This window comes from Silene latifolia, chromosome Y, assembly GCF_048544455.1.
Source record: "Silene latifolia isolate original U9 population chromosome Y, ASM4854445v1, whole genome shotgun sequence".
Lineage (NCBI taxonomy): Eukaryota > Viridiplantae > Streptophyta > Magnoliopsida > Caryophyllales > Caryophyllaceae > Silene > Silene latifolia.
In genome coordinates this window covers 233,287,754-233,303,199 of record NC_133538.1, presented here as the reverse complement: position 1 = coordinate 233,303,199, position 15,446 = coordinate 233,287,754, and the positions used below count along the sequence as shown (strand labels likewise).

At 37.9% G+C, this 15,446-nt stretch overlaps 1 protein-coding gene across 1 annotated transcript; it reads left to right on the top strand.

Moving 5' to 3' along the window:
- Positions 1–3,310: 3,310 nt before the first annotated feature.
- LOC141627297 (uncharacterized) lies at positions 3,311–5,986 on the top strand. The gene is made up of 4 exons (XM_074440632.1): positions 3,311–3,434; positions 3,635–3,789; positions 4,347–4,411; positions 5,339–5,986. Exons 2-4 carry the CDS (start codon positions 3,645–3,647, stop codon positions 5,405–5,407), a joined length of 279 nt encoding a protein of 92 aa, XP_074296733.1. The 5' UTR covers positions 3,311–3,434; positions 3,635–3,644; the 3' UTR covers positions 5,408–5,986.
- The last annotated feature ends 9,460 nt before the right edge of the window (positions 5,987–15,446 follow it).

Here is a 15,446-nt window from a genome sequence, read left to right as displayed (position 1 = left end):
TTTGCAGCTTGACGGTCGTTCTTTCGCGCCTCCTTTTGCCGGCATACTAGTCTATAAAGTGTTGGTGTAGGTCTCCGTAGGATCTAATTGACCAATCCGGTAAGCCTCTAAACCAGGACTGCGCGAGCCTGCCCAGGGTCACAGGAAAGACCTTATACTAGACAGCATCATCTGCGTCCCACATCTCCATGTGACTCTCGTACGCAGCTAGGTGGTCGTCCGGATCTGTCGTCCCGTCGAACTGGACTATTGGCATTTTGATTTTAGGGACTTTCATCCTTCTAATCTTTCCGTCTAGCGAGTTGGTCGTGGGAGGATGACTCGCTTTCGGCGACCGCTCTTGGGGTTGCCGTGTAGTCATCTTCCTCTTGTCCTTCTCAGTCAGGCGGGAGAATATTGATTTAGTTTTATCGCTCTGCTTGCTTCTCTTGGAAACGCTCCTTGGGGGAGTGTGATCGTCGTATGATGATGCGAGCGACTCCTGCACCAATTGGGTGCGGGTCTCCTCGTGACGATTGCTACTCTCCACCTCAGTCGGAGTCTTATCACTGAACAACTTTCTGGGGGTGATAGGGGGATTATCTTCAACGTTCTCCTTTTGTAGAGGGGTTGATAGTACGCCTGGGCTTGTTGTAAAGTTTTGATCACCGTTGCTAACTCCTTTGGGCTTAGAATTATGTGTTAATCAGCTGCGATCTCGGGTTGTGCCGGCGTATCGTCGGGGATTGTTACCCCTTTGAGGCGGGCGTTAGCATCACGGACGATGTTGGTACCAGTCGTCACCGCTTGGACCTGTAGCTGAGTGGTAGATCGGTTTGACGGAGATCTTGACAGTGCCAGGTTGTGAGAGTACCTAGCACGTTTGGAATGTCCTTCTCCGGCATTCTCCGATAAAGGCATCTTAGGATGATTCTTGTAGGAGTTTTATGTAAAGTTCTCCACAGATGGCGCCAAATTGTTTCGGGTTGAAAACAATCAAGTCAATGTTGCCTAATCCGGAGTCGGGTCGACGCGCTCCTTTCGGATATTGGATGGTTGGATGTCTTTTTGCCTCGAGCTTTACCTGCACACGTAACACACAGGGCGTCGGGGGCGGGGAGGGGGAGGGGGGATGTTCCGAGGAGGCCCTCTCCGATGCCTAAGTTAGCATGGTATCCTCAGATATAAGCCATACCTTTAGCGTGAGGCTCGATCCCGGTCTCTTTCTTAGTTGTTTATGGTAGTCTTATTTCTAGAGAGAGAAAGTAGTTATTGTGTGATTGATTAGACTGAGTTGTGTTTGATTGTCGTTGATGATGTCTTCCCTTACAAGGTTCATTGTCTTTATGTAAGTGTCTTCCCTTGGAAGGAATCCAAGGGCAGATATTTATGTGGTAGAGGATGTGTAGCTTACTTTCGACCTGGCTGTCATTCGGACCCGTTGTTCCCGTCGATTGGCATGCGGGTCGGGTCGGCTCGACGTACCCCATCGATCAACTATCAAAGTTCACAATTTGTTCAAGGAGACGGTCTCTTACCATAAGACCAACTCATTTGCTAAAGGCCCATAAAAACGAAAAATAAAGAAAAGAAAAATCACATAAATACCAAACAAAATATAAAGAGAAGTATAAATTCCTTGTTAACTGAAAATTTGCCACCATACCATGCATCATCTACGAACGACCTCTACCCCGACCCAAAACGACGAGCACACGACGCACATTCTGTCTCACAATACTCATCTCAAGGTCATGTTTTGTTACCTTACAACAATAGTTATCAAAATAAAACTAGTAGTCATAAAACTAAAAACCTTTAAAATTTAGCATCATTCTAAGCGTATAAAGGTAAAAAAAATTGTAACTTGAATTACGTGAATTTACATTAGAATTATATGAAGTTTCCAAATTAAAAATGTGAGTTTTCAAGTTAAATCTCTTAGATATTAAAGTAAATCAAAATGTGTTAGCTAAGCAAACCTCAAATAATTTAATTGAAAAACCCATAAACTTCAACTTTTAAAGTACTCAACATAAAAACACCAATCCTCAACTTAAAATAAAAAGGGTTGAAATAAATTTTCAATTGTTGAATTTTGAAGATCAAACCTAAAATTTGCTTGTTGGCAGTTGGCATCTATCGTTTTTCTTCTATATTGTAGAGGAAGATGACAGATCGCCGACAAAAGGTGATAAAACTCGGCGGCATAGAGTCGGTGATGGTGGAGGCGGTGTCATTCATCGTTTTTCTTCTATGATATAGGTCAGTCTTATAAAAGAGTGGCTGATCAAATTATTATATATTGAGGGCGTTCACGATTATCCGAACCATAAAAAAACTAAATGGAAAAAACCGAAAACCACTCAATTTAGGTCTGGTTCACCGAACCAAGAATATTAAACCAATTCAATTCATGAAACCGATTAGAGCTGATCATATGGCCCAAGCCTACTAGCCCGACCCGGCCCAGCTCGATTTTTCCCCGGGCTTGGGCCTCGATTTTAGGCCCGATTCAATATAATAGGGTCGGGCTTGGGCCACCTTTACGGCCTGAATTTTGGCCCGACCCGGCCCGAACATATGCAAAATTTACGAATATGAACAATTTAATAATGTTAATAAGCATTAAGTAAAATAATTAACCAATCAATTGTTGTATTGTAAATAAGCCGTAATAACTTGTTTACATGTATTAGTTTGATAAGGCTTAGTGTTTTCCTTCACCAGTATTTATATGATAAAAAATGAGCTAATGATTTTGTATCATACTAGTGCCGATAAATTGTTTACCATTATCGGCATCCTAAGTCAATGTTTTTGAGCCTAAAGAAAAACAAATATCAAATCAATTACAAAACTACAACAACATACAGTGAGCACCGCACTAAAATATATTATTACACTACTAAAAATTGTGCATTTAGTTTGTATGAGTCACCTTAACCAGTACGTTCATAAAAGCTACATTAGGTTACTACTTAATTGCAATACTCGAAAAAAATCACACAATTTTATACGAAATTTTTGATAACAAATACACAAAGTATCATAACTTCATAATGGGAATTTATAAACTTATTTCAAGAGGAAAAATATTTAGCCCGAATCAGCTCGAAAGCCCGCTTAAGCCCGCATGGGCCGGGTTTGGGCTGACAAAACAGGCCCGCACTTGTAGCCCGGCCCGCGCATTTGGGCTTAATTTAATGCTTGGGCCCGGCCTAAACCCGGCCCAGCCCATGATCACCTCTTAAATCGATGTAGTTTCTTTAAAATCGGCTTTGTTTCTGTTCAATCGTAAAATTAGGCCCTTGTTTGTTTACATTGGCCAGACCAGCCCAAAACAAATAAATCATTTTTCAGCCCTCTCTCACTCTGAGCCTCACCGGAGTAAGTAGCCGCCTCGCCAAAGTTAGCAGTCGTCGCTCCATTAGCCGTCTTCGACTTTTATTCTGGTATTTTTCTTATTTATTTTTTTAATTACGTTTTAATTTTAATCTGTTGTGAGTAATTAGATTTAGTCGATTTAGTTTTTATTGAAGATTACGTAATGCTATGTTGATTGGTGTATGGGAATTTGATTGCCTTCAGTTCAGTTTTCCTGTAGTATGTGACTGGTGTATGGGAATTTGTTTTAATGTTTGTGAATAAACAGAAAAGATACGATGCCCCTGGGATTGATTCTGGGGTTGGGAAGGGCTATGCGCCGGAAGCGTACATCCTCACTTGATATCCTTTCGTCGAAGCGGGCGCCCAGGAATTACTATAAAGGGAAGAATTGTAAACCCACTGGTTTCCATACCCGCAAAGGTCTCTCTTCCTTTTTATTCTTATCATTCTTTCATTTGTCATTCCTTGATTATATTGTATGATTCCCATTCTATGACGATTAATCACTTGTCTCCGGGTTTCAAATTGCGGAATTAGTAGTCACTCGACACAATTTTCATTTTGGGTTATCAGGAACATTAAGACTGCTTACATATGACTTGCTTATCCCGCAGTTTGGGAACTGTTGTTATTGTTTATACAAACACGGCTAAAGAACGACTAATTTAAAAAAAAAATCCATACTTTATAATATGATCCATCAACGATCATTATTAGGAGAAATCTACTTGGAATAATGATGAGTTTTATGACGGAGGGAGTGCGCGAATATTTGGATTCATTATTTCAAAATATTTTCTAAGTTAAAACAATCGTTACCCTATTTTCTAATTGATAGTCAAAGCTTTTTAACAGAACCCTCACTATCGATGATGGTAGGAAGAGTGTTATGACATATGTTGAAGGATTTCATTAATCCGAGCATTCATTATTTTTTTTTTTCTTTGTAGCAAGTAACATAGAAGTTTTTGGTGCAGGTGGCTATGTGGTTGTGCAAGAAAAGCTCCCTGTCTATGTTGTACCTGATGTTATGTATTTTAAGGTACTCCAATCACATCCCAACTAGTCTTGTGTTTTCTGTCATCATTACAAATGAATTTCCATATATTGGCCTAGGATAACAGGACTAATCAAGTTGTTTTACTTTAGGGATTTGGCTGTTTTTACGACTGAGGTTTGTTTGATAGAAGGATAGATTCATAATCAAAGTAGCCAACGCAGTAAACATTACTAACAGACAGTGTTCGGTGAATGATGGCGGTATGGCTTAAGAGTTAAGATGTGATTAAGTCAATTCGTACATCAAACACTCGTTGAGGATCAAATTATATCTTTCTGGCAATCTTACTATTACGAATAAACCAAAAGAGGACCCTCTATTTGCTGTTGAGGGAAAACTACTATTCTGGTCTATTTAAAATATTTAATTGGATGATTGCTGATATGTAGTTTTATCAGTAAAGACATATTTAATTTTTGTTAGATTGCTGTTATGTTGGAGACTGCCATCTATAAGTAATATCTTGAGGTGAAATGGTGCATCTTCACTCGAAAAATAAACTAGGATGTTAACTCAAAACTCAAACCGAACTTATAGATTAAGATTGTTATGATGAACGTCCTATTAAGCAGCAACAATCACTCCGTTTAACCTATACACGTGTCATTTTGTTGCAAATTGATATATGCTTTCTATGTATTAGGTGATTATAGTCTTTGTTGGGTTTTGTGGAATATGTCTTAATTATGTAGCTTATAAACAGCGAATGACCTATGTAGCTTATAAACAGCGAATGACCCCGTCAACATTGTTTTGTTTACTTTTGCCTAATTGATATTCAGTATTATGTTGTCCTTCATGTGTATATATTGTTCCATTCTCAAATAATTATTATTTTATCGTGCTTGTAAACTCATAGCTTTTCGTATGTAAAGTGGAGATTGATCATCACAGTTCCCTTTGTTGCAGCTGAAACCCTATGTCTCTCAGTGCGCCCTTAACACCACGACATCCGAGAACGCCGATCAATCGAAATAAAGTCAACACACGGAAGGTTTTTGGATTATCTAGTTGCCTTGATACTCCTAGATCGACAGTCTTAGGACATTACTCTTCTAATGGAGTTTGCAATAGTTTTGGAGCATGGAATGATGGTTCGTCACGTTACTGTCATTTCCCTTGATTATACGGAAATAAACTAGACTGACCTGTTTTTCATCATGTCTATCATACTTGAAATTTGATCTTCCATGGAGGTATTTTTAATCGTTTATATTATGTAGTTTTTTTTACTGTGGTTAAAGTTTGAAACTTTCTTTTCGAGACACTCTTCAATGGGAACGTTAGTTATTATCGTAGGTTACTAATCCCTTGTTTATATACAGTGAACTGGAGGTAAGAGAGGGAGGGGACATTTGTTGTTTGGTTAGATAAATTGGATGGAAGGAAATGAAGGGGCTGAACAATTAGGGATCCATTGTTGGCTTCTGGAAGTCAAATTAAAATCCTCTGAATTTGGCCGAAAAGATTTGGCCATTCAGTGGGTTATTCGTATGTTGCATATATGCATGGTCCTTACCACATCGATGTATAATCTAGCTGTTAAATTTCAAAAGACAGAATGATCACAGATACAAGAACGCAAAGTTCACCTTATAAGTTAAACAAATTTGGAAATGGTCTTTAAGCAGAGTATAGATACAAATACTTGCTCGTATTACTAATAATTCATCTATGGTATACTATGATATATCAACATGAGCAACATTGGGCAAGATTGTCTTAATCGAGTAAGTTGTATTCTTCATCATCGAAAGTAGGTGGAGAAGGGGCACATAACATATCACCCAATTGTGGGGAGTAAAGAAGTGTGACTGAGCAAGTAGAAACAAGCATGGTAAGATGATAGGCTCGTATTTCTACTATATATTTAGCTTATTTTATGCATAATAAAGCGGGCATTGGGACGTGGTTTCACATGATTTACGTCACATTTACCATATTCTCAATGTCGGGTTAGTAATGGAGTTTTGAGCAATCATCGGAAGCAAAGGCATGTCTTGAAGTCTACCATGGTACAAAACATCTACAAGTAAGAAGGATGACTAGCTAAGACATGAAGAGGTGAAATGATGAAGCAATTGAAGATTTGAAGAGTCGTTTGCATAAGGATCGACTTCAAATGGGTATATCTTGAGTTCTAGAGCTCGTATCGATGCAAGGCCAAATGGAGGTGAAAGCTTATGTTCTTAGCTTTCCAACGGTAGGTCACACGCCTCATTTGGCCAAGTAACGAGAGAGATATGACCTTCGGAAAAAATGCTGTCCAGCAGGGAACTCGCACCGTGCGAAATTCCAGGACCCATATTTCGCACGGTGCGAAATATCTGGGTTTCAGCGTGTTTTAGCATGTTTTGATTACGGGCTTGCACCATGTTATGACCCATTAATCCCTTTCATACCTAGACTATATATAGATGATTGCCTCTAGGTTTTCAACATCTTTTGTTCACTTTAATTAATCAAGTTGTAATTTGGGAATATTTTCATCTTTTGAATTGGGTTTTAGATCTAATTATGGAGAACTAATCTCCTATCTTAATCCGACTCAAGGCTTAATCTTTGGTTGTAAGACCCTTTAATCCTTCCTTAATTTTCATTATCATTGTTAATCCTTTTGTGTTTATTGTTTGAATTTTGGAATCCTTGTTTATATTGAGTAATTAAGTGTGATTTCCTTGTTGCTTAATTAATCAAGTTCCTTAATTTATTGTTGTTGGGATTATTAAGTGTGATTTCCTTGTAATCTCATCTTTGCAACACCTTGTTATTATGCTAATGAATGTGATTTCTTCTTGGCTTAATTAGCAAGTAAATGATTAACTTGTAATTAGGCATTAATTGTGATTTCATTGTGTCTAATTACCTCTATTGAATCTCTTGTGCTCATATCTTCTTGTTAATTTGACCAATGTATGTGATTTCTACTTGGTAGAATTGATAAGTTGGGTTATTTGATTAAGTGTGATTTCCTTGTCATTTGGCCATTACTAAGGAGATTTAGAAGATTTATCTTCACAATAGAGTGATAATATATAATTGAAGGATTGATTGAGGGGTTTTGTCAACTAAAGTGCCAAACTTTGGGTCGGGTTAAGTCTCTCTTAATATTGATTAATTTCCATCTTTAAACTCTTGATTGATTACTTGCTTTGCACTCTTGTTTGAATTTCCTTGCTTTTGTTACAATTGAAAACTCAACCAAAACCCCCCCTTTTTTACATAATTGTTGTTACTTCTTTACAATTGTTCTAATTACTCTTTTAATTTCACTATTGCAAAACCCATCTTCTCTTGGGTTCGATCCCTTGCTTGCTATTTTACTAGTTTATAATTAGTACTAATTAGTGTGTTTAGTGGTATATAAATTGTTAATTTGACCGTCTTTTAGTGCGACATTTTAGGCGTGTCAAATTTTGGCGCATTCTTAGGGAAGGTAACGGTTTTGCTAGTGTTTTTGTTGGTGTTTTTAGAGTAGTTGTGTGTTTTTGTAAATATTTGGATTAGTTTAACTAGTTTCTATTGCTCTCTTGTTTGTTTTAATGGCTTCTCTTGATTTTCCTCAATTTAAGGATGAACCATTTTACAAGTATTTTGATAGGTTGGGTGAGTATGTCTCTAGATGTCGATACCCATATCGAACTTGGGAGTTATGTCATGTGGTGTTTAATGGTTTGAATGATGAAACGGTGTTACATGTTTATCATTTGAGTGAGGGGAAATTTAGATATATGTTTAGCTATGAAGAGAAGTGGGAATTTTTTCTATACGTGGCTAATGAAACTTATCAATGGGAGTTTCAAAACTCTCAACAACCCCCTCCTAAAACTTCAACATCTTTAGAAGACATAATGAAAACACTTGTTATGAATCAAATGGCAATGCAAAAAGAAAGCCAAGCCTTGCTAAATAATACCAAAGAATTTCAAACCACCGTGCTTCAACAAAATCGGCTCACCGACTCTAGGTTTGTTAACCTTGAGACCCAAGTTGGTCAAATTCTCAACACACTCAATTCTCAACCCACTCAAGGAGGGAGCGTCCCTTCCCACACAATTCCTCCATCCACCAAAGAACAAGCAAAAGCGGTCTCTTTGAGGAATGGTAGAGAATTGGAAGAGGCACTCAAGGCTCCTAAGAAATCAAGGCCACATCCTATTGTTCATGAAGTGGAAGATGTGGTTGAAGATGAAATTGAAGTGGTAGTGGAACATGGGGAAGCATCTACACCCGAACAAGTTAAGATCAATAAACCTCTTCCGGAATATGAGCCACAAGCTCCATTTCCAAGTGCTTTGAATGATACAAGGATAATTGACAAGAAGACTTCAAGTCTTTACGATATCTTCCAAAAGTGTGAGGTAAACATTCCACTCCTTGATCTTCTTAGTAGTGTACCAAAACATGCAAAATTTTTGAAAGAATTGTGCACTACAAAGAGGACCAACAAGGCAAAGAGCATGAAGAAAGTGAGGGCTAGTGAACATGTCTCGGTTATGTTTCAAAAGCGTTTACCACAAAAGTGTGGTGATCCGGGCATGTTCACCATCCCTTGCAAGATTGGTGAGTTTGAATGCCAAAGAGCCATGCTTGATTTGGGTGCATCTATTAATGTTTTGCCTAATTACCTTTATGAGTCTCTCAAGTTGGGGCCATTGAAATCGACTCATGTAGTCATTTCATTGGCCGATAGGTCCAACATCTACCCCAAAGGTATCATTGAGGATGTTTTGGTCAAGGTGGGTGATATGATGTTTCCCGCCGATTTTTATGTGATTGACATGGAGCCCGAAAAAGGCTCAACACCAATCTTGTTGGGAAGACCTTTCATGAAAACCTCCAACACTAAGATAGATGTGTCTAGTGGGTGTCTTACCATGGAGTTTGAGGGTCAAATGTTCAAACACAACATATATGAGGCAATAAAATACCCTCTCGAGACTTCTTCTCTATGTTTTCTTGAGATATTTGAACCTATTATTCAAACCATTTATGAATTGTGTGGAGGTGACACTTTGGATGTTGCCTTAACTAATGGAATGGTTGGAGAAGATTTGGGGTATATTTTGTCTTGTGATTTGGAGACAACCTTACAAGATTTGGAGGCAAATCCACCCATGGAGGAATTAGAAGAAAACGAGAATGTTGTGGTACTTGAGGATGTTGGTTGTGACCCTTGTTTGGCTAAGAAGTTAGTGAGTATGAATTTTAAAGAGAATGTTAAGAGGGTAGAGAACATGATGATTGTTGAATTTTTGCCACACAAAGAAGAACCTCCCCTAGTTTACATGAAAGAGCCACCCATTCTAATTCCTAAAAAATCTCTTGTGCCCTTTCACTCTTACTTGGTTTTTACCAAGTCTAACCCTTCTTTCAAGGAGTCTTATCGTGACATTAATTTGTTTTTCGAACATGAAAACTCAATGAATCACTTGTCATATGCATATGCTTTCATTGTTCATGCTTGGTATGTATTGACTTTCTATTATTGTCACTTTTCTTGTTTGTGGGCTAAAATGTTTGATAGGTTACTAAGAGCATTGAGTTGCTCCGCTCTAGACCATTGGTAGAAGATGAAACTTGAAAAGGCGTCGAGCAAACGACGGAAACCAAAAGCGCTTTACGGGAGGCAACCCGTACTTCTTCTTTAATGTTTTTATTATTGTCTTTTCCTAATAATGGATTATGAGTGGTTACTTGTGCGTAAAACTCAAGTTCTTGAGTAGTGCACACAAGGTGTTTGTGAAATGGTGCAAGTGATTTATTAAAATCTTTTGATAAGTCCTTGCTTGAGAGTAAAAAGTATCATGCTTTACAATTCCACCAATGCTCCTTATCAAGCCTATTCAAGCTACCCTTGTGCCTCATTATTCCCAATCTCACTTTTTGACACACTCACTACATACATCACCACTCTTCTTTGCCTAATTGTCTAAACACCTTATTTCCCTATCATTACCTCAATCATGTGGAATCACCTACAAAAGAATTCCCACTTTCACTCCCACAAATCAAACAATGAAAAAGAAGCAATAAAAAGTTCAAATATGGAGGAGTTTTGTTGGAAAAATGGTGAAGTATGTTGAGTTATCACTTTGCCCATGATTTGTGCTTGGTACACCATGATAATACCAAGTGAGGTAGATGAAGATGAGGTGTAAGGTGTGAATCTTTGAGCTCATCATCGAGAGTCGAGGGTGTTGGTAGTGTAAGTTAGTGAGCTTGTGAGATGGAGTTGAACTTGTTCTAATTTGAAGAGAAAGTGGGTGCCTCAAGTCATTTCATTGAGGTTGATTGTGATGTTCACCTTCACTTTGGGGACAAAGTGAAAAACAAAGTGTGGGGTGGACATGTGTTGGTAATATCATGTATATATTGTAATATATTCATTTCATGCATCGTATTTCAATTCAAAAAAAAAAACGAAAAAAAAAGAGAAACGAAAAAAAAAAGAAAAGAAAGACAAGAAAACCCACAGGACGAAAACCCGAAAGGGCATCCTAGGCAAAAGTGGGAAAGTGGCCGAGGTCGGAGTGAAAACCCGAAAGGGCACTCCGGGCAAAATGAAAAAAGAGTGCGAGCCACGAGAGTAGAGGTGAGGAAAAGAGCTAAACCGAAAACCCGAAAGGGCGGTTTAGGCAAAATGAGATAATTAGGAAAAAAAAAAAAATTGAAAAACCTTTTTGACTCTTTGAAGCCTTGAAATCATGTCACATACATGACTACTTCCATTTGGTGTTGGTGACATAAGTGGTGGAGCTCTAGAAGGCCGGAAGGGTAGGCTAGTAGTGTGTCAAGACTAGGAGGGGGATTTGGAAGCCCATTTTGATACTAGTGCTTGGCATACTTGTTGTTTGGAGTTGGATTACTTTGACTTGTCTTATGCATTGATAGTGTGGTTGAGTTTTGGTTATTTTGAGGTTGTCTAATTATTGGGTTTGGAGGTGTTTGATGCTAGATAACCTTGTGTTTCAAATGGATGGAGTGATAAGGGGGAGAAATAAGGAGGATGTTATGTTGGATTATGAAAATGAGATTGAATTGGTGGAAATTAGGATCATCTTAGATGAGGGAAGACATAAGGAGGGCGCGTGAGTGAAGAGCGTTCATTATGGAGGTTTTGGGTCACTTACTTTTGTGATGATGTTGTAACGGAATAGTGACCATGTTGATAATGTGATGAGGGAAATATAAGTAGGAAGAGGTGTGAGAGAAGAGGGATGAATCGATTGAGCTTACCCATACTTATTTTATGAGCCTTTTGTTGATTGATTGGTTCTATAATAGTTTGTTCGGGACGAGCAAAGGTTTAAGTGTGGGGTATTTGATAGGCTCGTATTTCTACTATATATTTAGCTTATTTTATGCATAATAAAGCGGCATTGGGACGTGGTTTCACATGATTTACGTCACATTTACCATATTCTCAATGTCGGGTTAGTAATGGAGTTTTGAGCAATCATCGGAAGCAAAGGCATGTCTTGAAGTCTACCATGGTACAAAACATCTACAAGTAAGAAGGAAGACTAGCTAAGACATGAAGAGGTGAAATGATGAAGCAATTGAAGATTTGAAGCGTCGTTTGCATAAGGATCGACTTCAAATGGGTATATCTTGAGTTCTAGAGCTCGTATCGATGCAAGGCCAAGTGGAGGTGAAAGCTTATGTTCTTAGCTTTCCAACGGTAGGTCGCACGCCTCATTTGGCCAAGTAACGAGAGAGATATGACCTTCGGAAAAAATGTTGTCCAGCAGGGAACTCGCACCGTGCGAAATTCCAGGACCCATATTTCGCACGGTGCGAAATATCTGGGTTTCAGCGTGTTTTAGCATGTTTTGATTACGGGCTTGCACCATGTTATGACCCATTAATCCCTTTCATACCTAGACTATATATAGATGATTGCCTCTAGGTTTTCAACATCTTTTGTTCACTTTAATTAATCAAGTTGTAATTTGGGAATATTTTCATCTTTTGAATATGGTTTTAGATCTAATTATGGAGAACTAATCTCCTATCTTAATCCGTGATAGGTCCATTTAATATACATTTTAACCCCTTATTTTAGCTCTATTTTACATGTCAGTTGCACTAATGCTAGTGTTTGTGAGCTAATTCCATGTTCTAGTTGTGTTTGCTTGTTTTTCATTGTGTTTTGTAGGAAATTAAGCTTTTAATAGCTTTTTCCCATCAAATTAACATTCACCCAAGTTCACGAGGCTAATTAAAGGAAGTCTTGATCATGTAAAGGAGTTCCGGGAAGCATAGGGGCATTTTGGGAAGAAATTGGAAAACCCGAGCAAGAGGAAACCAATCTTAGTTGGTGGATATGTAAAGAAATGAAATCCAAATGAAAGCCCATGATAAGAGTTTGCATTGGATGCCAAAGGATGCTTAAGATACCTTAGACGGACGCATTAAGACATAAGCATCGGATTCCGCATCAACATTAAGTGCAAAGTTAAGGCGGAATTAAGAGAAATTTGAGAAATACCACGACCCCGATCGGGGTTGGGTGGCCCCGATCGGGGTTAGCCCCCTGTAGCTTATTTCCGTTACTCCCTTCACTCCTATAAATAGAAGGTTTGGTCGACACTTCTTGGACACCTCTTACACATATTTTTCCATCTAAATTCTCTCTAAATCTTAGTAGTTAGTTTAGGTTAGCTTAGTTTAGTTTAGTTTGTTTACATTTCCTTTTAGCAATTACATTACAATTACATTTCAAGTTTAATTCCAAGTTACATTTCAAGTTTGTTCTCGTTTCATTGTTCTTCTATTTCCGTTTCCATTTCCATTCAAGGTAATTCTTATTCTATTTTCATTATGTTATTTATCATTTCATGTAGTATTAGTTTAGGTTATACTTTCAACATATTTGAGTAGTTATATTTGTCTAAGGAGTAAGGGAAACCATGCATGATTAAGTAATATGTAAATGTGAAAATAAGGATAAGTTAATATTGTATAATTGTTTCTATCACATGTTTGCGCCACAACGTTTAATCTTTGGTTATTGGCCGTAATCGTAGATTAAGTTTGTTAATTCGTTCTAAAAGTCGAGAGGCATGGAGTTGAATTAGACTAAGCATGTGTAGTAGGACGACCTAGTCATGGACGAGAGTTTCTCTAGGACCCGGTCTATGGTTGACACTAATATCGTAAGATGGGTGTCTTTAAGCCTAAACATTTATCGTAAAATCAACTTCCTAACTTAACATGAGCATTTACATAATTAGCATGTGTGACCCGACCTCCCTAGACATTCTCTTTATTATTGTTTTATCATCACATTAAACCAAACTAATCAATCAACCGTTAATCTACCAAGGTAAAATTCAATCCATAACAACTAAATAATAACTCCCGTCTCCTTTGGGTTCGACCCCTAAGTACTACATTCATTTGTTATCTAGGGTATAAATATTATCTTTGTTTAGGGTACGCGACAATCCTATCAAATTTTGGCGCCGTTGCCGGGGAGACGGTTTTGTTTGCTAATTAGTTGTTGAATTTTATCTTTTTATTTGGTCTCGAGGAACACTTGTTCCTTGAGATTCATCTCACCGTTTTCTTGTAGTTTTAGTGCCTATTCTTGTAGGTGATAAAGCTATTGGCCTTACATAATGAGTTACGAATTCATCCCACAACTCCAAGATGAGCCTTTTCCTGACTATCTTGACCGATTCTACTACTTTTGCGATAGTCTCATCTCCTTTGGACATGTCCTTGATGGAGATTACTTGGGTCATTTCGTGCTTGGCGGTATGGATTCCGAGACCCGTGGATTGGCTTTAAAATTGAGTAATGGGAATCTCTACAACATGATTGGGCCGGAACTTTGGAATTTTTTAGATTTCATGGCTTCTGAATGTCGGGAATTAGCACGCCAATTCCATTATTGGTGCATCGAAGAGGAGCTTAAAGTTTTACATGCTCGTTTGGGAAAAAATTCTCAAGAGAAACCGAGACGACGTGAGCCTATCTTCTCTCAGTTTGCTTTTTCGCCTCCCCAATGTGAGTCTTTTCAATCTAATGATTTTGATTTATTGGATGATGATGATGGTCCGATTTTATCTTTTAAAATCTCCCCTAGTGTCATTCAAATAGAAAATGTAGAGACTCATGTTGATGACATTAACCCCATAGTAGATGAGTCACCTTCTATAAATGAATTTGTCGAGATTCTTTGTAATTCTAATGAGGTTTCTCCCGAGTCTTTTGACCCCATTGACAATTTATTTGTAGAAGATATTGTTGATCCATTTGAGGAAGATAGAGGTCTAAGCACTTTCGACTTAGAAATTAAGTGGGATAAACCTCCCATTTTTGATGATCCTCTCCTCTTTCATTCTACTTACCACCCATTTGAGACCATTTATGATTATAATTTGTGCTCTAACGATTTATTTTGTGGTCTTAAGAATGATACTCCATTTCTTGCTGACGAGTGGAGTGATATGGTGGTATTATTTGAAGTCTCTCATGCGCCAATTGATAAGATATCTTATTTCTTACCTTTGATCATTCATGCTAATATCTTATCAATTGCGTATGTATGCTTCCATGTTGCTCATGCGCAGGTATATGATAGGCTTCTAAGGTCTTTGACGAGTTTTTTTAAGCAACAAAAGTCCTTTGTTCCCAAGCCCCTTCTCAAGCTAGCTTGGGGGAAGCTTCTAAAAATTAGTATGCATTTATATTTCTTTATTTTCCGCATGTGTCATTTCCATTTCCTCTTGTTGGCTTTACTTGTCTTCCTTTGTGGTTTTTTGCGGTTAACCCCGTTTTCACATTCAGGACAATGTGATGTTCTAGCTTGGGGGAGGGATTTAGTGTGTTTAGTTATTTTATTGCTTTCAAATAAATTGAAAAATTGTTTTGGTTTTCATTTAGTTAGTGTAGATTTATTGAGAATTTTTGAAAAAATTTGTGTTGTTTTTGCTTCTAATTCTTTGCTTGTCCTACTTATGCCCTCTTGTTTGTCCCGTTTTTGGCTAGATAGCTCTTGATTCGC

What these genes read in the sequence shown, in the direction of transcription:
- LOC141627297 (XM_074440632.1), top strand. Translation starts at nt 3,645, where the DNA reads ATGCCCCTGGGATTGATTCTGGGGTTGGGAAGGGCTATGCGCCGGAAG. An exon ending in TGGTTTCCATACCCGCAAAG is followed by an intron (nt 3,790 to 4,346) that starts GTCTCTCTTCCT and finishes TTTTTGGTGCAG; the next exon opens with GTGGCTATGTGGTTGTGCAA. An exon ending in CTGATGTTATGTATTTTAAG is followed by an intron (nt 4,412 to 5,338) that starts GTACTCCAATCA and finishes CCTTTGTTGCAG; the next exon opens with CTGAAACCCTATGTCTCTCA.